Source organism: Pristiophorus japonicus, chromosome 10 (genome assembly GCF_044704955.1).
Source record: "Pristiophorus japonicus isolate sPriJap1 chromosome 10, sPriJap1.hap1, whole genome shotgun sequence".
Classification (NCBI taxonomy): Eukaryota; Metazoa; Chordata; class Chondrichthyes; family Pristiophoridae; genus Pristiophorus; species Pristiophorus japonicus.
In genome coordinates this window covers 91,280,662-91,305,244 of record NC_091986.1, presented here as the reverse complement: position 1 = coordinate 91,305,244, position 24,583 = coordinate 91,280,662, and the positions used below count along the sequence as shown (strand labels likewise).

Sequence of the window (24,583 nt, the reverse complement as noted above, 5' to 3'; positions counted from 1 at the left end):
CGCGGGAACCAAGCGACTGTTTAATTACCCCCCCTCCCCCGCGGGAACCAAGCGGCTGTTTAATTACCCCCCCTCCCCCGCGGGAACCAAGCGGCTGTTTAATTACCCCCCCTCCCCCGCGGGAACCAAGCGGCTGTTTAATTACCCCCCCTCCCCCGCGGGAACCAAGCGGCTGTTTAATTACCCCCCCCTCCCCCGCGGGAACCAAGCGGCTGTTTAATTACCCCCCCCTCCCCCGCGGGAACCAAGCGGCTGTTTAATTCCCCCCCCCCCCCTCCGCGGGAACGAACACCTGCAGCATTCTCCGTACCTGAAGCACTTTCACACAGGTAGGAAGATGGTTTATTTAATCTTTTCTTTGCTTATAAATGTTTATTCAGGTTGGATTTATTTGTATAATATTTGTAGAAGTATAAATAAGGATTTATTGTAGAATTTAATGAGTTCCCTTCCCTCCCCCTCGTTCTGGACGCCTAATTTGTAACCTGCGCCTGATTTTTTAATGTGTAGAACAGGTTTTTTCAGTTCTACAAAAATCTTCACTTGCTCCATTCTAAGTTAGTTTGGAGTACGTTTTCATTGTGGAAACTTTCAAATCAGGCGTCAGTGGCCAGACACGCCCCCTTTTGAAGAAAAAATTCTGTTCCAAAGTAGAACTGTTCTACCTGACTAGAACTGCAGAAATAAAAATGTGGAGAATTGCGATTTCTAAGCTAGTCCGTTCTCCACCAGTTGCTCCTAAAAATCAGGCGCAAATCATGTGGAAACTTGGGCCCTTAGAGTTTAAGTTAATTAAGGAGAGCCAGCACGGATTTGTAAACGGCAGATTGTGTTTGACTAATCTACTTGAATTTTTTGATGAAGTAACTGAGAAGGTCGATGAAGGGAATGCAGTGGATGTTGTCTATATGGATTTTAAGAAAGCATTTGACAATGTACCACATAAAAGGCAGGTTAACAAAATTGAGGCTCGTGGAATAGGGGGGTCAGTGTCAGCTTGGATAAGAAACTGGCTTAAGGACAAAAAACAGCCAATCATGGTAAATGGTTGTTTTTCAGATTGGAGGATGGTGGTTAGTGGTGTTCCCCAAGGGTCAGTGCTAGGCCACTGCTTTTTTTTGATATATATATATATAAATGACTTGGATATTGGAATACAGAGTAAAATTTCAAAATTTGCCAGTGATACAGTACCAAACTTGGAGATGTGGCAAACAGTGAAGATGATAACAATTGACTGCAACAGATGTCAGGTGATGCACTTTGGCAGTGATAGCGAGAGGCAATATAGACTTAATAGCACAGTTCTAAAGAGTGTGCAGGGACAGAGGGACCCAGGGGTTCATGTGCATAGATCTTTGAAGGTTGCAGGAGATATTGAGAATAGTTAGCAAAGCTTCATAAATAGAGCTATTGAGTACAAAAGCAGGAACGTTATGCTGAACCTTTATAAAGCTCTGGTTAGGCCACAACAAGGCCCCAAAATTGGTCGATACACCGCCCACGTACTGTCCAAAAATGAGATTTTGGTCGAAAAACACATTCATACCACTCGGCGCATATATTCATCATTGACATACCGCCAAGCGGTACGCATACCGTCCGCCGTGCAGGACCGCCCGCATACCGCCCAAAAAGTCCGATTTTCATCGCATACCACCGGAGCTGTATACCGTCCTGGAAAAGGTGCGAATGGGTGGAGTACACCGAGCAGCCATTTTGGAAATCAGGAACTGTCAGCTAAAGCAGCACCTCTGTATTTCAGAGGTGAACAGTGACTTTACAGTGCGATTTAGAGTGGAAAAGGTACTTTTATTGGTACTGAGCAACTTATTAAGATAGAAGGCATTTTAGTTTTTTTTCATTGAAAAATATAGTGGCGATTTAAAAAGAATGCGGCCTGTACTACCTCAGCCTGTATTACTGACTATCTGTCTAATGGAGGAACAGATGTGAGAAGGTTTATAAATGAATGCTTTGCTTGAATGTGGAGAGCTGCGTTTTGGGACCCTGATGACTTGCCCCAAAAGTTTGACACTGTACAAGAGTGCTTAAAAGTCAATTCAAACGTTTATGTAAAAATGTCAAAAATATACAACAATTTAAAAACTTTGTAAAACTTATAACTTTAATAACAACTTTAATAAATCAAACTTCAATTATTCAATGAACAAGTACAACAAAAGACCCTTTAATGTCCTCGACCGCATGCTACACCACCCTTGGAACTATTCCCCCCCCCCCCCCCCGCACTTTCTTACTCCCGACCTCCCCTTTCCCAGTGCCCCTCAGCCCGGACCTCTCCGTGGTGGTACCAAGCCGGCATGCAGCACTCAGAGTGATGTTGCTGTCGTTGGGGGTCAGACATTGCGGGCGCAATAAATGGGGCCACAGGAGAAGCTCGTGATGTGGAAGGTGCGGCTTCAGGGCTGGAAGATGATGTCAGCTCCCCACACCTCCGGTGCTGTTGACCTGACTACTGTGGCATGGAGGGGAGGTTCCGTGCCATGTCCCGATCCTGTCAATTGCCGCATGGCTTCAACGGCGTCGGCGGTCCGCTCCATCGCGGTGATCATATGCAACATATCCTCCGATTGCCGCGATGTTTGTGGCTATCGTAGTCATGGCCTTGAGCAGCTCTCGACCTATGTCGACGCTGGCCTGTGACAGATGCACCATGTCCTGATGCATGCCTACAACAACCAATCTTTTCTGCACCAACGTCCGTCGATGCGGCAAAGGCATTGCAACATTGGGGTGCCTTGCTGTGCACCAATTGATCCCGCAGAATCAGAGGAGCCATGGGGGAATCCCCTGAATACAGACTCCGTGGTGGAGGATGTTCCAGCTGTCCCACATGGAGCTGGTGTATACTTCTCCGTCTCCACCCCCACTAGCTCCAGGATCAACGGCTCTTCCTCTTCGTCTTCCTTATCTCTGCCAGAGGTGAAGTCGGAGGAGGGCTGGGTGATGCCAGTGTGGAGGAGGTGGGTCTGTCATCTGGTCTCTCTGTCGGTGTGGTCTGAATCGTCCGAGTCTGGAAGTACAAAACAACATTTAAAAATGCTTGACACCAGGGGAGGGGTCAGTGTTACATGAGTACATCATACAGTGACTTATCACAGTCTTACTTAAATGTCCACCACTGCTGCAGTACTGCATTACATATCGCAGACAGACAATACACGTATGCATTGTGTTACGTGCCCCCAACATTGCAGTACATCACATGAGGCCAACATTACAGTGCAATAAACTTGCATTACATAACATCAGGCCAACATTACAGTTACAGTTACATTACATGACATGAGAGGACCGCAACACAGATTGGATTGTATTCAACTTACCATCCTGTGTGAGTGGGTCAGCTCCAATGCCTGTGGTGGCACGGTTGCTATCCTCAACAGGGACAGAGCACGGATCTCAATGTCAGTCAGAGGCTCTGGGTTGAGAGTCCTCTGCCCCCCCCCCCCCCCCCCTCCCGGCGTAGGCCGCTGATCCGCTGCTATTGCAGATGTCTTCTGAAAGTAAAGTAAATGAAAGTAAAAATTTTCATCCATTACGCACACACACACTAGGTTACATACCGACCGCTGACATAACGCCGAAAAAAAATCGACCGATTTTGTCCTCTTCAGTCTCGGCACTGGTCTTTGAGAGGGTGCCAGGGAGATTTACCAGAATGGTTCCAGGGATGAGGGATTTTAGCTACAAGGTTAGGTTGGAGAAGTTGGAGTTGTTCTCCTTGGAGTCAAGGAGGTTGAGGGGAGATTTGATAGTGGTGTAGAAGATTATGATGGGTTTGGATAAGGTAGACAGAGAAAGGCTGTTCCCACTGGCTGATGATTCAAGGACGAGGGGGTCACAATTTAAGGTTTTGGCCAAGAGATACAGGGGGGGATGTGAGGAAGAACCTTTTTAAACAGCGAGTGGTAATGACCTGGAACTCGCAGCCTATGAGGGTGGTGGAAGCGGAGACAATCAATGATTTCAAAAGGAAATTGGATAGGCACTTGAAGGAAATAAACTTGCAGGGCTGCGGGGATAGAGCGGGGTAATGGGACTGACTGGATTGCTCTGCAGAAATCCGGCATGGACTCGACGGGCCGAATGGCCTCCTTCTGTGCCGTAATGAATCTACGACCTCTCTAGCTCTATGGGCTTTTCCTTGCATTGATCGACAACTACCTATCTGAAGGTAACGAGCATCTCCATCGATTGCTTCTCTTCCCACCCCTACACCATTGCACTCTGAGTCCACCGACGATGTGTGTTCAACCCACTTCTGTACCTTTATCTACGTGCTGACATGGGCCTGCTTCCACACACGTACTGACGACATCTAGCTGTACCTACTCTCTGGAATTGCCTCCTTAAACCTCTTCGGCTCTCCACCTCGCTCTCCTTTATAAAAAAATTAATTTTTAAAAATCCTCAAAACTCATTACCAATCAAGCTTTTCATCATCCCTCCTAATCTCTACTTCCTTGAGTTGCTGGTTATTTTCCAAATGCCTTCTGTGAAGAGCTTTGGAATGTGATTTATATTAAAGGTACTATATAAATGGAAGTTGTGGTGGATGATAACATAAGAAATGGGGGCAGGAGTAGGCCATACAGCCCCTCGAGCTTGCTCCGCCATTCAATAAGATCATGGCTGATCTGATCATGGACTCAGCTCACTTCCCTGCCTGCTCCCCTTAACCCTTATCCCCTTATAGTTTAAAAAACTGTCTATTTGTGCCTTAAATTTATTCAATGTCCCAGCTTCCACAGCTCTCTGGGTCAGAGAATTCTACAGATTTACAACCCTGTGAAAGAAGAAATTTCTCCATCTCAGTTTTAAATGGGCGGCCCCTTATTCTAAGATCATGCCCTCTAGTTCTAGTCTCCCGCATCAGTGGAAACATCCTCTCTGCATCCACCTTGTCAAGCCCCCTCATAATCTTATACATTTCGATAAGATCACCTCTCATTCTTCTAGTGAATCTTCTCTGAACTGCCTCCAAAGCAATTATATTCTTTCGTAAATATGGAAACCAAAACTGCATGCAGTATTCCAGGTGTGGCCTCACCAATACCCTGTATAGCTGTAGCAAGACTTCCCTGCTTTTATACTCCATCCCCTTTGCAATAAAGGCCAAGATTCCATTGGCCTTCCTGATCACTTGCTGTACCTGCATACTATCCTTTTGTGTTTCATGCACAAGTACCTCCAGATCCCGCTGTACTGCAGCACTTTGCAATCTTTCTCCATTTAAATAATAACTTGCTCTTTGATTTTTTTTTCTGCCAAAGTGCATGACCTCACACTTCCCAACATTACACTCCATCTGCTAAATTTTTGCCCACTCACTTAGCCTGTCTATGTCCTTTTGCAGATTTTTTTGTGTCCTCTTCACACATTGCTTTTCTTCCCATCTTTGTATCGTCAGCAAACTTGGCTATGTTACACACAGTCCCTTCTTCCAAGTCGTTAATATAGATTGTAAATAGTTGGGGTCCCAGCACTGATCCCTGTGGCACCCCACTAGTTACTGGTTGCCAACCAGAGAATGAACCATTTATCCCAATTCTCTGTTTTCTGTTAGTTAGCCAATCCTCTATCCATGCTAATATATTACCCCCAACCCCATGAACTTTTTTATCTTGTGCAGTAACCTTTTATGTGGCACCTTGTCAGATGCCTTCTGGAAGTCCAAATACACCACATCCACTGGTTCCCCTTTATCCACATCCTCAAAGAAATCCAGCAAATTTGTCAAACATGATTTCCCCTTCATAAATCCATGCTGACTCTTCCTGATCAAATCTTGCTTTTCTAAATGTCCTGCTACTGCTTCTTTAATAATGGACTCCAACATCTTCCCAACCACAGACATTAGGTTAACTGGTCTATAGTTTCCTGCTTTTTTTCTGCCTCCTTTTTTAAATAGAGACGTTACGTTTGCAGTTTGCCAATCTGCTGGGACCTCTCCAGAATCCAGGAAATTTTTGTAAATTACAACCAATGCATCCATGATTTATGCTTGTTTGTTTGTTGTTAAACTTCATGTTCTCTGGTCTAAGAATGTACCTTTTCTTACCCCTGTTCTTTTTCAATCTCTCACCATATTAACTATCCTTTCATTCTGTTTTGAGTAAAATTCCCAACTTACTGCAGTCAGTTTCATGTAAGGAACCTTTGCTGCCAAGAGCTAGAGTTGAGTTCAGATCTGAAAGAACACAGATTGGAATGCGGACACATGGCAGATGAAAAGTGCGAAGTGATACATTTTGGTAGGAAGAACAAGGAGAGGCAATATAAACTAAAGGGTACAATTCTAAAGCGGGTGAAGGAACTGAGACCTGGGGGTATATGTGCACAAATCATTTAAGGTGGCAGAGCAGGTTGAGAAGACTTTTTTTTTTAAAAGCATTGGGATCCGGGGCTTTATAAATAGAGGCATAGAGTACAAAAGCAAGGAAGTTATGATGAACCTTTATAAAACACTGGTTTGGCCACAACTGGAGTATTGTGTCCAATTCTGGACACTGCACTTTAGGAAGGATGTGAAGGCAATAGAGAGGGTGCTGAAAAGATTTACAAGAATGGTTCCAGGGATGAGGGACTTCAGTTACGTGGATAGACTGGAGAAGCTGGGGTTGTTCTCCTTGGAGCAGGGAAGGTTGAGAGGAGATTTGATAGAGGTGTTCAAAATCATGATGGGTCTAGACAGAGTAGATAGAGAGAAACAGTTCCATTGGCAGAAAGGTTGAGATCTAGAGGTCACAGATTTAAGGTGGGCAACAATATTAGCAAAAAATGATACAGACCAACAATGGGAAACATTTAAAACAGTGTTCAACAGAGTGCAGGAACAATATATCCCGCTAAAAGGAAAGAACAAACTAAACACTAATGAGACACCATGGATGAATAAAGCCATAAAGGAACAAATAAGGGCAAGGAAAGAGGCATAAATTAAGTACATAAACTGCAGGGGAGTGCATGATAAGGGCGAATATGAAAAGATTAGGAGGGAAGTCAAAAAAAACAATTAGGAAGGCAAAGAGGAACTATTAAATTAAATTATCAAGGAACATAACATGATAGTAAAATATTTTACAGGCACATCAATAAAAAAAGGAAGGTTGGGATGGGAATAGGGCCATTAAGAGATCGACAGGATAATACCACGGATCATGATAGAGAGATGGCAGAAATATTAAATAATTATTTTGCTTTAGTACTACTTCTTGGACAATCTCCTGGAGTCGAGGATGACTTGTTTCCACACTGAAATGAGTTTTAAGGTGACTGATGTGACCTGACACCAAGAGCAGTAGTGATCACCGTTCTCCTATATGCTTCAGAGACATGGACAAAGTACAGTCGGCACCACAAAGCACTGGAGAAGTACCACCAATGCTGCCTCCGCAAAATCCTGCAAATCCATTGGTAGGATAGGCACACCAACATCTGGGTTCTCTCTCAGGCCAACATTCCCATCATTGAGCGTGGTCAATGCTTCGATCAGCTCCAATGGATGGGCCATATTGTCTGCATGCCCAATGCTAGATTCAGCATTTACCAGAGAGGTGACAGGTGGACAGGTCATTGGATGATGAGATAAGTACATTTAAAATAAAAAGAGGGGGATATATTAAATAAACTAATCAAACTCAGAGGATAAAACCCCTGGTCCGAATGGATTGCATCCCCACATTTTAAAAGAATCTAGGGAAGAGAGTGCAGAGGCATTACTACACATATTTAATAATTCATTAGAAAAAGGTGTGCCAGAGGACTGGCAGATCGCTAACTTGGGCCCAAGTTTTGGGTGGAGTTGCTCCTATTTTTTTTGGAGCAACTAGTTTAGTTTGGAGTATCTTAGAAATCGCAATTCTCGGCATTTAGTTTGCTCCAGTTCTGGTGAATTAGTTTACTTTCGTTTTAATTCAGTTTATTTTTCAAAAGGGGGCGTTACCAGCCACTTAGGCCTGTTTTGCAAGTTTAGGCACCGAAAGGTTACTCCAAACTAACTTGGAACGGAGTAAGTGTCAACTTTTGTACGCTCAGAAAAACCTTGTGTACACTTTAGAATTAGGCGCAGGTCGCCAGAGATGTTGGGGGGGGGGGGGGGGGGATGTTGGGGTTTTTTCCAAAGCATTAAACACTTCACTTTTAAAAATAAAGAACCATCATCAATAATAAATGATAAATAGATCAATAAATAAAAAATAAAAAAATCATTCAGTAAATAACAAGTAAAAGGCGGGGGGGGAAAGAGAGAGGTGGTGCTGAACTCTTGACTTTCTCCTCCACTGTGGAACCCCTCCAATATTTCTTGTCTTGGGGAGATATCCAATCAGCCTTACTTGCAGCGGGAGCCAGGGCTTGGGTCAGTGTGCTTCGGGCCCCTCCCACACAGCCAGCAGCACACACACACAGAATCTGGGGCCCAGGAGCTGCCGGCATTCTTTTTTGCCCAGGGCTGTAGCTCCGTCTCCCCCGCTGTTGTGCTGCGTCGCGCTGACTGCTGAACAGGCCTGCTGCACTCGAAGAACCGCGAGGTAAGTTTATGGCACGCTTTTCATTCTACAAAATAGGCGGACCTCTCGGAGATATCGCAAACTTGGGCCCTTAATGCCTATATTTCATAAGGAGGATAGAACATGTCCAGGGAATTACAGACCAGTCAGCTTAACACCGGTGTAGGAAAAATAATGGAATCCCTACTAAAGGAGAAAATAGAAAAACATCTAGAAACCAAAAATAAAATAATGAATAGTCAGCATGGATTTCAAATGGGAAAGTCTTGCTTGACCAACATTTAATTTTTTGAAGAGATAACAGAGAGAGTAGACAATTATAATGCAGTAAATGTAATTTATCTAGATTTTCAAAAGGCCTTTGTTAAAATATCCCATAATAGACTGATGAACAAGGTCAGAGAATGCGGAGTCAGGGGACATGTAGCAGAATGGATTGCTAGCTGGCTTCAAGACAGAAAGTAGAGAGTAGGAGTAAAGGGTAGCTATTCACAGTGGCAGAAGGTGGGTAGTGGTGTTCCACAAGTATCAGCACTGGGGCCACTGCTGTTCACAATTTACATTAATGATTTAGACTTTGAAATCAAAAACACAATTTCTAAATTTGCAGATGACACCAAATGTGGCAGGAGGGGTGGTGGGAACGATAGTCAATACTGAGGAGGACTGCAACAAACTACAGGAGGACATTAATAAAGGGAGGGTGAACAGCCCGTTGTGGTGCATTTCGGTACCAACGATATAGGTAAAAAACGGGATGAGGTCCTACAAGACGAATTTAGGGAGCTAGGAGCTAAATTTAAAAAGTAGGACCTCAAAAGTAGTAATCTCAGGATTGCTACCAGTGCCATGTGCTAGTCTCAGAGTAGGAATCGCAGGATAGCTCAGATGAATACGTGGGTTGAGGAGTGGTGCAGCAGGGAGGGATTCAAATTCCTGGGACATTGGAACCGGTTCTGGGGGAGGTGGGACCAGTACAAGATCGGACGGTCTGCACCTGGGCAGGAACGGAACCAATGTCCTAGGGGCAGTGTTTGCTAGTGCTGTTGGGGAGGAGATAAACTAACATGGCAGGGGATGGGAACCTATGCAGGGAGACAGAGGGAAGTAGAATGGAGGCAGAAGCAAAAGATAGAAAGGAGAATAGTAAAAGTGGAGGGCAGAGAAACCCAAGGCAAAAAACAAACGGGGCCACATTACAGCAAAATTCTAAAGGGGTAAAGTGTGTAAAAAAGACAAGCCTGAAGGCTCTGTGCCTCAATGCGAGCAGTATTCGGAATAAGGTGGACGAATTAACTGCGCACTTAGCAGTTAACGGATATGATGTAATTGCCATCATGGAGACATGGCTCCAGGGTGACCAAGGCTGGGAACTCAACATCCAGGGGTATTCAACATTTAGGAAGTATAGACAGAGAGGAAAAGGAGGCGGGGTGGCGTTGCTGGTTAAAGAGGAAATTAATGCAATAGTAAGGAAGGACATTAGCCTGGATGATGTGGATGGGTGGAGCTGCGAAATACCAAAGGGCAGAAAACGCTAGTGGGAGTTGTGTACAGACCACCAAACAGTAGTAGTGAGGTTGGGGACAGCATCAAACAAGAAATAAGGGATGTGTGCAATAAAGGTACAGCAGTTATCATTGGCGACTTTAATCTACATATTGATTAGGCTAACCAAACTGGTAGCAATGCGGTGGAGTAGGATTTCCGGGAGTGTATTAGGGATGGTTTTCTCGACCAATATGTTGAGGAACCAACTAGAGAGCTGGCCATCCTAGACTGGGTGATGTGTAATGAGAAGGGACTAATTAGCAATCTTGTTGTGCGAGGCCCCTTGGGGAAGAGTGGCCATAATATGGTAGAATTCTTTATTAAGATGGAGAGTGACACAGTTAATTTGGATACTAGGGTCCTGAACTTAAGGAAAGGTAACTTCGACGGTGTAAGGCGTGAATTGGCTAGACTAGACTGGCAAAGGATACTTAAAGGGTTGATGGTGGATAAGCAATGGCAAACACTTAAAAATCACATAGATGAACTTCAGCAATTGTACATCCCTGTCTGGAGTAAAAATAAAATGGGGAAGGTGACTCAACCGTGGCTAACAAGGGAAATTAAGGATAGTGTTAAAACCAAGGAAAAGGCATATAAATTGGCTAGAAAAAGCAACAAACCTGAGGACTGGGAGAAATTTATAATTCAACAAAGGAGGACTAAGGGTTTAATTCAGAGGGGGAACATCGAGTGCGAGAGGAAGCATTGCAGAGAACATAAAAACTGTCTGCAAAAACTTCTATAAATATGTGAAGAGAAAAAGATTAGTGAGGACAAACGTAGGTCCCTTGCAGTCGGATTCAGGTGAATTTATAATGGGAAACAAAGAAATGAACAAATACTTCAGTTCTGTCTTCACGAAGGAAGACACAAATAACCTTCCGGGTGTACTAGGGGACAGTGGGTCTAGTGAGAAGGAGGAACTGAACGATATCCTTATTAGGTGGGAAATTGTGTTAGGGAAATTGATGGGATTGAAGGCCGATAAATCCCTGGGGCCTGATAGTCTGCATCCCAGAGTACTTAAGGTAGTGGCCCTAGAAATAGTGGATGCATTGGTGATCATTTTCCAACAGTCTTATCGACTCTGGATCAGTTCCTATGGACTGGAGGGTAGCTAATGTAACACCACTTTTTAAAAAAGGAGGGAGAGAGAAAACGGGTAATTATAGACCGGTTAGCCTGACATCAGTAGTGGGGAAAATGTTGGAATCAATCATTAAGGATGAAATAGCAGCGCATTTGGAAAGCAGTGAAAGGATTGGTCCAAGTCAGCATGGATTTATGAAAGGGAAATCATGCTTGATGAATCTTCTGGATTTTTTTGAGGATGTAACTAACAGAGTGGACAAGGAAGAACCAGTGGATGTGGTGTATTTGGACTTTCAGAAGGCTTTTGACAAGGTCCCACACAAGAGATTGGTATGCAAAATCAAAGCATGTGGTATTGGGGGTAACGTACTGACGTGGATAGAGAACTGGTTGGCAGACAGGAAGCAGAGAGTCGGGATAAATGGGTCCTTTTCAGAATGGCAGGCTAGTGGAGTGCCGCAGGGCTCAGTGCTGGGACCCCAGCTCTTTACAATATACATTAACGATTTAGATGAAGGAATTGAGTGTAATATCTCCAAGTTTGCAGCTGACACTAAACTGGGTGGCGGTGTGAGCTGTGAGGAGGATGCTAAAAGGCTGCAGGGTGACTTGGACTGGTTCGGTGAGTGGGCAAATGCATTGCAGATGCAGTGTAATGTGGATAAATGTGAGGTTTTCCATTTTGGGGGCAAAAACATGAAGGCAGAATATTATCTGAATGGCGGCAGATTAGGAAAAGGGGAGGTGCAACGAGACCTGGGTGTCATGGTTCATCAGTCATTGAAAATTGGCATGCAGGTACAGCAGGTGGTGAAGAAGGCAAATGGTATGTTGGTCTTCATAGCTAGGGGATTTGAGTATAGGAACAGGGATGTCTTACTGCAGTTGTACAGAGCCTTGGTGAGGCCTCACCTGGAATATTGTGTTCAGTTTTGGTCTCCTAATCTGAGGAAGGACGTTCTTGCTATTGAGGGAGTGCAGCGAAGGTTCACCAGACTGATTCCAGGGGTGGCTGGACTGACATATGAGGAGAGACTGGATCAACTGGGCCTTTATTCACTGGAGTTTAGAAGGATGAGAGGGGATCTCATAGAAACGTATAAGATTGTGACTGGACTGGACAGGTTAGATGCAGGAAGAATGTTCCCGATGTTGGGGAAGTCTAGAACCAGGGGTCACAGTCTAAGGATAAGGGGTAGGCCATTTAGGACTGAGATGAGGAGAAACTTCTTCACTCAGAGAGTTGTTAACCTGTGGAATTCCCTGCCGCAGAGAGTTGTTGATGCTAGTTCATTGGATATATTCAAGAGGGAGTTAGATATGGCCCTTACGGCTAAAGAGATCAAGGGGTATGGAGAGAAAGCAGGAAAGGGGTACAAAGGGAATGATCAGCCATGATCTTATTGAATGGCGGTGCAGGCTCGAAGGGCTGAATGGCCTACTCCTGCACCTATTTTCTATGTTTCTATATTTGCAGAATGGGCATATTATTGGCAAATTAAGTTCAACACAGATAAATGTGAGGTATTACAATTTGCTCGGAAGAATAGGGAGGTCACTTATTACTTGGAGGGTGCAAGTCTAGGTGGGATAGAGGCACAAAGGGATCTATGAGTCCAAATACACAAATCACTCAATGTTATGACATTGGTTAACAAGGACGTTAAAAAAAGAAAACTAAGAACTTGGATTTATTTCTAGAGGTATAGAATTGAAAAGTACGCAAGTTATGCTAAACCTGTATAAAACCTTAGTTAGACCACAATTGGAGTACTGCGCACAGTTCTAGTTGCCATATTATAAAAAGGATATAGAAGTACTGGAGAGGATGCAGAGGAGATTTACAAGGATGATACCAGAAATGTGAGGGTATACAGATCAGGAAAGGATGAACAGGCTGGATCCCCTCTACTCTTGAAATAGAAGGCTGAGGGGTGACCTAATAGAGAGGTCTTTAAAATTGTGAAAGTTTTTGATAGTGGATACAGAGACAATGTTTCCACTTGTAGGAAAGAGCATAATTAGAGGCCATTGATATGAGATAGTCACCAAGAAATCCAATAGGGAACTTAGAAGAAACTTCTTTACCCAAAGAGTGGTGATACTGTGGAACTTGCTAACACAGGGAATGGTTGAAGCAAATAGCATAGATGCATTTAAGGGGAGGCTAGACAAGCATATGAGGGAGAAGGGGATCAAGGGTTATGCTGATAGATTTAAATGAGGAAAAACAGGAGGAGGCTCGAGTGGAGCATAAATGCTGGCATGGACTGGTCGGACCGAATGGTCTGTTTTTCTGTGTCACATATCCTATGTAAGGTGATTGGCAGAAGATCCAAAGGTGGTTAGGAGCTGGAATGCGCTGCCTGAAAGGGTCGTGGTCGTGGAGGCAGATTCACTCGTGACTTTTAAAAGGGAATTGGTTAAGTACCTGAAGGAAAATTAGTTGCAGGGCTATGGGGAAAGGGCAGGGCAGGGCAAGGCAAGGCAGTGGGACTAGCTGAAGAGCTCTTGCAGAGAGCCGGCACAGGCTCAACAGGTCAAATGGCCTCATACTCTGCTGTAACGATTCTATGATTCTAGGTGTAGTCCCATAAAACACTTTTTTTTAAATGTTCAATATACATAACTATAATTTTGTGTAACATTATGTATATCTTTTTTTGACCATGTAAGGATGAATGGAACCCAATGCTCAATTTGGTATAAGTATGAGGAGACACATAATTTGGGCCCATATTTTCAAAAGTGGAAACCTCAACCTCTGATTCTGAATGTGTTCTCAAGGTAAATGTAACTGAGTAACGCCATTCAGCTCATCCTAGTCCATCCATCCAGAAGACCCTACAATGCAGTTGCTAAATAAATTGCAGTTTAGCGTATGCCTCTTCTTTGAATTACTTCTAGTTATTGACTGTTTTCTTGTACCTCATTGACCAATATCTGTGTGATCTGACTACAGCTTGTCGTCTTCTGACTTGTACTCTACTGTTTTACCTATATGATTAGCGTGCTGTTTGCTTATGTTTTATTAAATTTTACAGGTCTTAAAGTTAACGGTGTGGGTTATACAGTTCATTTCATTCGGCGAGCGCTTGAAAACACAGCCATGAAGGTTGATGATATTGAAGTATTTGCACAAGGACATGGTGTAATTCAGGTATGTTTTTAATATTGAATAGTTTCTTTGAACTGCATTGGGATGGTTTGAAGAAATTAACTCCTGTCAAAAGTGTATAATCTAATGTCTGAATGTTGAGTTCTTGCTAAGACATTAGAGTAGGTGAGGTACAGTTAGATGCGACATAATATGGTGCGATGTTTTTGACAAAATTGTATCTTATCACAATTTAGCAATACGTTTGTGATATAAATTGTTTGTCTCATTTTAATTTCATCTCCATTGCAATTCCATTTCTCACATACTTAGCCAATAAAATTATCTGGCTTATTCTATACCTTAGAGATTAGTTCAGTGACTGTAAAACTGTAAGGGGCACAGTTTGGATTCGTTTTTTGGGGGCTGCGAGTGCTTTTAGAGCTCCAAAATGGTGTAAGCAGTGGCACCCACTTATAGGGCGAATCGCGCCGGATGCCATATTGGTCAGGGCGTGAGCGCAGTGAACATCCACCAGAAGTATACGGAGCAGGTAGACCATAATATCTTGACGCCACGCTGCCATTTTGGAGTTCAACGCTCCAGCTACCGCCCTCTCTCAATCTCGCACAGCATGCATTCAGCAGCAGGAAAGGCCCCCCCACCAGCACTATTTAAAGGGATCATCAACTACGTACAGGTTAGTTACTGATTGATTTCTTCTGGCTGTTGGTATGCATCTACAGGTGTTTGGTGCTTTCTATAGTTCTTTCAAGTTGCCAAAGTCTATATGGAAGTGGTGTAGCAAAGTGCTGAAGGACTTTTTGCTGACTTCAAGGTCTCTGCACAAACTACTTGCTGCCAGATATGGCTGCGCTAATAGGAATTCCCCTTGGAATATAGCATGACTTGGAGAATGAACAGTGGGCTCGCAGAACAGGACAAGCTGCTGGAGGAGGGAGGGAGGGGAGAAGGACTCTCAGCAGGAGGCCATATCCGCCCAGGGTGTTAGGGGAGCAATTCTCCTACCTGGATCTTAGCGAGGATCAATGTGCGAGATGTCTGCACTTCAGTAAGGAGGTCCTCACTGAAATCTTCCACCTGCTGCAGCCACGACTGCAACCTCAGCAGGGCAAGGACCGCATTTCCAGTGGCTGTGAAGGTGAGCGTGGCGTTGAACTTTCATGCGCCAGGTTTCTTCCAGGCTGGAGCTCGAGATATTTGCACCATCTCGCAGTTTGCAATCTTGCATAAGGGAGATAACTGCGGCTCTGTATTCCAAGAGAGCTGATGACATTTCATACTCTCTTGCCAGAGATTAGGATGTGGAGCGAGCACACGGCTTCACTAGGATTACTGACTTCCCCATGGTACAGGGTGCCATTGACTGCACACACATCGCTTTGCAGGCACTGCATTCAACTCTGCCATGTACCAGAACCGAAAGGGAGTTCACTCCCTCAATGTCCAGCTGGTCTGCAACCATAAGCAACGAGTTAATGCTCGGTATCTAGGAAGCAGTCCTGATGCCTTCATTCTGCAGAGTCCTGCTGTGCCTTCTGCATTTGAGCCACCATGGCAAACCAAAGGATGGCTACTGGGCAACAAGGGCTATCTGCTGACGACATGGCTGATGACTCCGGTGCACAACGTGCATAGCATGCATACAATGAAAGCCATGCGACTGCACAAAATGTAATCGAGCAGGCCATTGGCATGCTGAAAGAATGCTTCCGCTGCAATACTCGGCAGAGCGGGTGTCGAGATTCGTCGTGGTCTGCTGCATGCTGCACAAGCTCGCCATCATGAGGACACCGCCCTTACTACCAGCTGTACAGTGCGCAGTTGAGGAGGCAAGCTGGACAGCCCCATTTTGGCCTGGCTGCCCATGAAGAACTCATCCGAGTGTGAAACCGATAACCGCGAGCCTAATTCTCCATTCACCAACAGTCTCCCACCTTGCCTCCCTTCTGTTACTGACATCACAGTGCAACTTGGACACAACGCAAAAATAAAAGCCTCCACAAAATAAGCATTCCAAACCAAATTTATAATTCAAATCATGCCATGTTACATCCGAACGTAAACTAATCACCCTTGTGCATTCCCTTAGAGCCTGTATGCCTTTGCCAGTCCTACTACTCCTGCGCAGTGTTACCCCAGTGGCTGCAGCATGGCTGGTGGAAAGCTGCTGACTTTCAGTGTAGGAGACTGCAGATGGCCTAGGAGGATGACATCGAGCTGCTCTGGGCCTAGAAGGCCCGGCTCCAGACTGCACCATCTTGGCATTGGTGGCAGCAGTCTAGGCTGGCTGACAGACGAACAAGGGCACTGGCGCAGTGGTGGGAATACGAATACGGGCATCCTGAGAGAGGACAGCAGGTTTGTGCTCCATCGAGCCACTGCCACTCCCCTGGGGCAAAGTCTTAGCACTCCTCGTAATCTGTCGGAGGACAGATTGTTGGACTGCTGTGACACCCTGTAAGCAATGTTCCCCTGAATTTTTGGGGGGACTGTGGCCCCTTTAACCGGTGCACAGACCATTCACAATGCGAGAGACAGAACATTGGAAAAGCCGGTCCTAGGCTGCGCGGGACCAACAGAGCTGTGCAGCTTGGAGGGAACGTTGCCTGCAAGCCCCTTGGAACACTGGAATCCAGAGCCATGATGGCAGCAGTCTGATCTTCCACTGCAGCACTCCGATGTTGTGCTGCAATGGAAGCTGAGACATTGGCCATCCGATATTGCATCATGGTTGGGTCCAGAAGTGTGCTAATGGAGTTGGCCACAACTTCCATGCTGGAAAGAATGGGCTCCAAGCTCTGCGGAAAGGCCTGTGCCAAGTTTGTGCTGGACTCCTCCATGCTCCTTGACATTGCACACAGGCTTTCTGGTAGATGTCCCAATGCACCAAGCATTTCATTGTGCATACCTAACAGCGTTCTTCAGTAACCTGCCCCATTCTGCTGCAGAACCCATGTGCGACCCCTCTCTCCGGCAAGCTGGCACCTGCGCTGTCCTTGCCCCCTGCTCTGGCTGCAGGCCACTCGTGCCTGGTGTCTCACCAGATGCAGATCCCACCTCCTGTGCTATCATCTAAATTATGCACAGTCAGTATCTGAGCTGGTGCCTGGCTGCAAGTGTTAAATCAAGTGACTGTGTTTCTTCTTCACCACTATCTTCCTGCTCTTCCACCAATCCCTGGCCAGGTTGCAGTTCTTATCTGAAAGGAGAGAGGCACAAGGATAAGGTTGTGGAGGACAGGGAGGGGGCTGGGGAAACAACAGGTGCATGCTTATCCCATCTGCAGCTTATAAATCAGAAGAGATTGTAGGATGAGGGGGAAGTAGGATGTGAGAAGGAGGATTAGATACGGTTTTAGCCCTGCCGGTGGTCACAGTCTCAGCATTAGCCGTTCCAATAATCTCCTCTGTGGGGGTTAGAATATGCAGGTGCACATGTCCCCTGCTGGTTTGCTCCTGCTGCCTCCAATTGTGTGCCTCCTTGTCCTGGAAGAAAGAGGGAAGTGTATCAGTGAATGTTGTGCAATCTGTATGGTTGAATAGTTGACAGTGTGTGTAAGCTGTGAGGTGTGTGTAAGGATTGAAGCAGTGCTAAGTGTATGAAGGTGAGATGAAGCTATGAATGTTATGTATGATGGATAAAGATTGTTGGTATTGAGTGATGGGGGTGTGGTGCAGTTGATAGAATATATCATTTGAAGTTGCATTCACTGACCTTGACCACTCCTGTGAGGTCATTGAACTTCTTGTGGCAGTGCAACCAGGTCCTCGGGGCTTAACTCCTGGCATTGACTGCCACGGCTATCTGCTCCCACTGCCTTCTGAGTGTGTGTCTTGAGCCCACTCTCTCCCATGTTATGCCATTACTGAGTGTTTTCCAGGTTAGAATCAGTTGTCGAATTACTTCCAGCACCTGCTCAAGCTACAATGCACCTCCTCATTAAGAGATGCAGGCTGGCTTTATACCTTTAACTGGTGCTAGTTGCTCACGATTTTGGGCCCCCTGCTGATGCATGCAGCCATTCGACAATGCAGTTAGCACTGGCTGCACGCAGAAATTATGTAAATGAGCAAGCAGCACAAAGTTGGTGGCACCAAGATCATCAACTATGTCTGATCCATTCACCTTGGACGAACTAAATGCAGCCCTGTTGGCAACCAAATCTGGAAAAGCTGCTGGTCCAGATGGTGTTTACCTAGAATTCTTAAAAGCACTGGGACCCAAAGCGAAGAGATGGTTGACCACCTCCTTCTCTGAGGTACTGGCAACTGGTAAAATTCTACCTATTTAGAGGGTGACTAAAATAATTGCCCTCTTGAAGCAGAGGAAGAATGCTTGTGAAGCCTCCAGCTACTGCCTGATCTCCTTACTTTGCACTTGTTATAAAGTGCTGGAGAGGCTACTACTCCACAGACTAGCTCCCATCATCGAGCCAACCATTCTTAAGGAGCAAGCGGGCTTCTGGAGTGGCCGTAACTGTGCTGCTGCGTAAAGCAAGTGGTAGCTTTAACAATGCACATCGAAGCAAGCTTCCAGCACCAGCTTAAGGCCACCGTTGCACTTGTGGATCTGTCAGCGGCGTATGACACAGTATAGAAGCATGTACTGCTTTTCAAGCTCTCCACCATTTTACCCTGCAGAACAATGATCCATTTTCATAACTCCATGCTTAGCAACCGACGCTTCCTTGTGAACTCTGGCACCCAGAAGAGCAGATATAGGACATTGAACAACGGACTCCCACAGGGTTTGCACCCATATTATTCAACATTTACACCAGTGACCTGCCTGAAACAGAGTTCGTATACGCTGATGACATTGCCTTGGCCACGCAAAACATGAAACTGTCCATCATCGAAGAGACCCTGACCAGTGATTTGCACAGGATGGAGGCCGACTTCCACCGATGTCGACTTCAGCCAAACCCACAAAAGACCGGCATCTCAACACCCATCAAGCAAACTAAGCTTTGAGAGTCTCCTTTTGTGGCGCAGAGGTAAATCATGCCAAAAACCCTTCCTATTTAGGAGTCACCTTGATTGCACCCTGTCATATTGACAACATCTCCAGAACCTGGGGGAAAAAAACTAGATCCAGTCAACTTGATCCAGAAACTCACCAGGTCCACATGGGGATTAGAAACTCAAACCCTCCGCGCGGCAGCACTCGCCCTGATATACTTTACAGCAAAATACTGCTCTGTGGCATGTCTATCGAGTTCGTATGTCAAATCCGTTGATGTCTAGCTGAATTCTGCTATGAGATTTATCACCGGTACGCTTTTATCGACACCAACACCTTGCTGCCCATGCTTGGAAACATCACACCACTACACCTACACCACAAATATGCTGTCTCTAAAGAATACAGCCACTATACCAGCAAAGACATGCCGATCCAAGCCGACTTGAACAACCTACCACCAACCCATCTCAAATTTAGAAGGCCATTTTGGAACATTGCCAAAGCCCTTCAGCGATCTCCCCTCAGCCTTGATGACCGATGGCGAAATGCTTGGAAGAACTGCGACATATGGAATGGATTCCTTATAGAGGACTCCACAGTACAAACTGAAGGATCAAACCTTCCTCACAAACAGTGGACAATCATCAACTGCCTCAGAATTGGTCATGGTAGATTCTGCCACCTTCCCCATAGATGAAAGATTAAAGCATCCCCATCATGCGACTGTGGAGCTCCTCATCAGACCCTGGAGCACATCATTGAGCACTGCCCTCAGAGGAAATTTGCAGGAAGCCTACAAGATTTCCACACTGTTACACCAGAAGCTTTGGCCTGGATATCCAACTTCGATATTGGCAGTTGATTTGCTTTGCTACTACCATATGAAAGAAGAAGCAGCAGAGTAGATTAAACAGATTCAAGTACAGATGTGTAAACATGCACTTAACTATTCCCCTGCTACATTGACTTTTCTAAACATAAAATGTCATTGTGCCCTTACTAAACTTGAATCTGCCTCTCTTCCCTTGATTTGGATTCCTTCTGTCACCTGACTTAACATGCCCACCCCTCTTTAGTAACCTTATCATGGTGTCCATTATGAATCAAAGCTCAAGTCACATGTCATATAGATTTCCTTGTCTGTCCTCCGAATGTTATCTGTCTGCTTTTCTATATGAAAAGCAGCTGCATTTAATAACTTTGTCTTTCAAACTTTTACAGCCAAAAAGCCACCTTCTGGCAGGCATTCAGGGTCCAGGACAAAATTCTTTATTTCAGTCAACATCATCCTGCAATAATGTTTCCTATTCACTATACTAAGCTAGCTGTTTGTTTTCCCACCATCTTTCTACCAAGCTAATATCTTAATGTCAATTACCTAATTTTATTTTGTATGCTAAGTTAACTTCTAATTTCCAGCAAGTTCTCTGCTAAATTAGTTCATTTGGCTCACATTCTAATTACCTATGTGAATATATAAAGAAAATACATGTTAATAAACAAATACGCATTATCTTGTAGTGTTTGCTCCCTATACTAGATGCTACGTTAGCCTTAATATCCCATCAAGCTCTCTGCCTCTTCCTTCTCCATGTTTCAACATGACCCATGTTCCAACAAATGCTAAAGGTCCCAATTTATGGGCCACTGTGTCTTAACAATATGGATGTAATGCATGCTTCTCTGGACTTACGGGAAGATAACTGTGAAATTTCAGAATTGTTTCCCTCAAATTCAGAAGGAACTGGTGCCTTACTGATTAGTGATTGAATCATAATATCTTTACGCCCTTTGATGGAGCAAGGAAAGTTTTAGTTAAAAAGAAATAGGCACAGATTATTCATTTCCTTGGCATGTTTGGCACTGTAGAAGTTGGTTTAACTAAATAGATGGGGGAGTATGGTGAGCTTTGTTGGGTGTCTGTTTAGAGCCTTGTATCTATTTTATCTAAATGCCTGAGATACCAATTGCAGTCTGAAACTTGTTTGTTTGAAGAAAGCACTAAATAAGGAGAGTGCTAAAAACAGAGGCTACGCTTAAAGATTTGCACGTTTTAGATAATTTATGCCATTGGCAAATTAAATATAATACCAATAAATGTAAAATAACATCATCATCGTAGGCGGTCCCTCAAACGAGGATGACTTGCTTCCACACCAAAAGGGGATGAGTTCACTGATGTTTAAATGGAGGACCCGATATTCCAGTCCTGAACTCCAGGGGTGGAAGATGCCTGTGCGTAGATTATTTTAACGTGTGGTGACCGTTGCACATCAGCCAGCCCATGGGCTTGACAAAGCTAGGATTTTATCCAGTGGCAAGGGTAAACCAGGACAACTGGAGACCTGCTCTGCTGCACCACCTAGTGCGCACACATATCGCAGTATGGGCAGGTCTCTGGGCGCTCGGCTCTTCTGAGCCCCGCATCCTCATGTGCCACTCCTCCGCCACGATCTCTTGCCGCTCCTCCGCCATAAGCATTCACCGCACATCCGCCATGATCTCTCACCGCACCTCCGCACCAAACATTCGCCACACCTCCATCACGATCTCCCGCCATTCATCTCTTGTCACATCTCCGCCACGATCTCACCGTTCCTCCGCCTCAATCATTCGCCATACCTCCGTCACGGTCTCTCACCGCTCATCCGTCCTGACCTCCCCTCTCCACCGATGTTCCTGCCTATGCTCCAAATGGCGAACTGCGCCTTGATGACGTCACCCAGTCGCTCAACTCTAAGCCGTTGCATACTTGGAACGGCTCGCGCTGGAAGTTGTAGTGGTATGCTGATGATGATGTCGGGCCCGCGCTCCAGCTCTTTTATCCTCCCGATCTGCGGTGGTGCCCTCTCGCAGATCGGGGTGGCCCACGATGTAGGGCCCGCGCTCCAGCTCTTTTATTAATAACAGTGCTCCAGTGAAGAATGGCTGCCTCTGTCCCGGCCTTTTTAAAATCCTGTGGGAAGTTTCCATACACATTTGCATTTCAAAATTCCTTTGAAGTATTGAAATGCAAAATAACAACAGGCAAGTGGAGGAATGATGAATTCCATCAAATACTACAAACACAAGTTTTGAATAGGAAGTTGGCTGAAGGACAGAAAACAGAGTAATGGTTAATGAATGTATAGAAATTTTAATAGTGGTATCTCCCAGAATTTAGCTTTAGAACCATTGCTCTTCTCAATACAATCAAATGACCTGCACTCGGTTATAAGTATCAAAATTTGGAGGCATACGGAAATAGAGGGTATGATTAAATGTAAGAACAATTGTAAGCAACTTTACAAGGACATAAACAAGTTAACAGATTGGGGCAGAGATTTTGTTGAAAAGTAATGCAGAGAAATGTGAGATGATCCACTTTGGGAGGAAGAATAAGGAGATGGAGTATATATTCTATAGTAAAACTTTAAAATGAGTTTTGAAAAATAGAATTAGAGATTCAGATGCATAAATCTATAAAAGTGGGAGAACAAGTTGATAAAGCTGTTTTTTTTTAAAAAGCAATACATGGAATCTTGGGTTTTAAAAATAGGGGATGAGTACAAAAGCAAAGGGTTATGCTAAACCTATATAAATTATTGGTTATGTCACAGTTAGAATATTGTGTCCAGATTTGACTGTCTACTTTAGAGAAATTTGTCATGCCGATGGATAGGTTACAGTAGAGATTTATTAAGATGATAAGAGGCTTCAATTATGACGAGACTAGTGAAACTAGAGCTCTTGTCACTAGAACCGAGAAAATTAAGAGATCTCAGGTAGTCAATTTTGGGGGTGTTTTGATGAGATAAATGGGGGAGGGGGATATTTCCACTGATTGGCAAGTGAGTAACTGTAGGACATGAGACTAAAATGAAAAACAAATGAATGGAGAGGTTGGGATTTTTTTTTTACGAGGTTTGTCAGAATATTGAATGCCTTAACAGAATTGTTGGTGGAAGCAATCCACAATGGCATAGCTTTTAAAAATAAATTTGAACAGGTCTAGGGAAAGGAGTGGGTAGTTCTTTCAGAGAGCTAGCATAGGTTCGAAAGGCCAAGTGGACTCCTAATGCAATGTAATATTTTAGAATTATTTTTGTATTCCAGAATTGACACACATTGGCTCAGCTCTCCATTAGGGTTTTATCTGTCCTGTCTATAGGCTCAGAAAGGGTATCAGCAGCAGTGTTTGCATAAATTTGGCCATGGCTCGACAGAGGCTTATATCACCACACAGTCCATTGCTTCAAACCAGGGCCATGCCCGTCGGGTTCGTGCCATGGAGCATCCTTCTGTGCCCATAAGCTGTGACTTCCTTCATTCCAACTCTTGAAGGACCTGGATGGATGTCCACCTACCATACTTATCGCCTAACTGGAAAAGTATCAGATGATGCCTGATTGTGGGAGATCATCACAGAGGGTACACTCTGTTAATAGGCTGAACTCCAGTAATTTCTCAGTGTGGTCCAAGAGGATCTCCACCTGGTGCTGGACAGCCAAGATCAATAGGATTCTATGACTGAATTCGTGGTCTCCCAAAAATGTCACAGCATTTCAGAAGAAGAATTGTTTTGCTGGTGTTGACATGTGCTGCAGTACCCCAGTCTTCCTAAAAGGCAGGAATGCAGTACACATGCTGGCATTAATCAAAGTCTAATTTATTAATGGGGAGGGGGGGGGGGGAAGTGAATCATTATTTTTTTTAATCAAGAAAGGGATGAAGGAAAAGTAAGCGAGTGATGGAAAAATCATGGTCAAAGAGAAGGTTTTTAGAAGGCTTTTGTAAGCAAAGGAAGAGATGGTAAGGTGGAAGATTTTAGAGTGAAGTTACAAAGGACAGGGGCCACAGATGCATTGGAGGAGCCAAAAGAAGGAATAAACTGGTGTCTGAGGAGCAGAGAATGTAGACATATAGCTTGACGTATGACTGAAATATATCCATAAGGCTGTTGAGAGATTTCTGATTTTTTTTTCCTTGCATCATGAGTCTGTGTTTCCTTGATTTCTGCCTTTTTGATTTGAATGTCTCTATTTCCTTTGATTTCATTCTCTGGCCCTGTATGATATGTCCTTTTTTGTGTTTTATCTGAGTACTGAGTGAATTCAAGATGGCACCTTAATGGACAGCTCCCTAGGGAGCTCCTTATTGTGCACCTCAGTCCACAGCCCGCCACTATCATCCTTTGCTGTTTCTCCTCCAATCTCCTCTCTTCCAGTGTTTAAGTTCTCCGGCTCTAATAGTGGGTGCATTTTAGCCCTAACTATAAGTTAACTGATAGTTTGAACTGCCCATCCCCTGAACATGCCTGCTCTTTTCTCAGTGA

General features: G+C 44.6%; 1 protein-coding gene across 4 annotated transcripts in view; it reads left to right on the top strand.

Moving 5' to 3' along the window:
* The window catches only part of tpp2 (tripeptidyl peptidase 2), a 185,874-nt gene that overhangs the window by 63,850 nt on the left and 97,441 nt on the right, over nt 1-24,583 (top strand). For all 4 annotated transcript variants that reach the window (XM_070891895.1, XM_070891894.1, XM_070891898.1 and 1 more), the window contains exon 12: nt 14,228-14,343. In XM_070891895.1, coding sequence (XP_070747996.1) covers nt 14,228-14,343 — 116 coding nt within the window. The remainder of the gene's footprint in view (nt 1-14,227; nt 14,344-24,583) is intronic.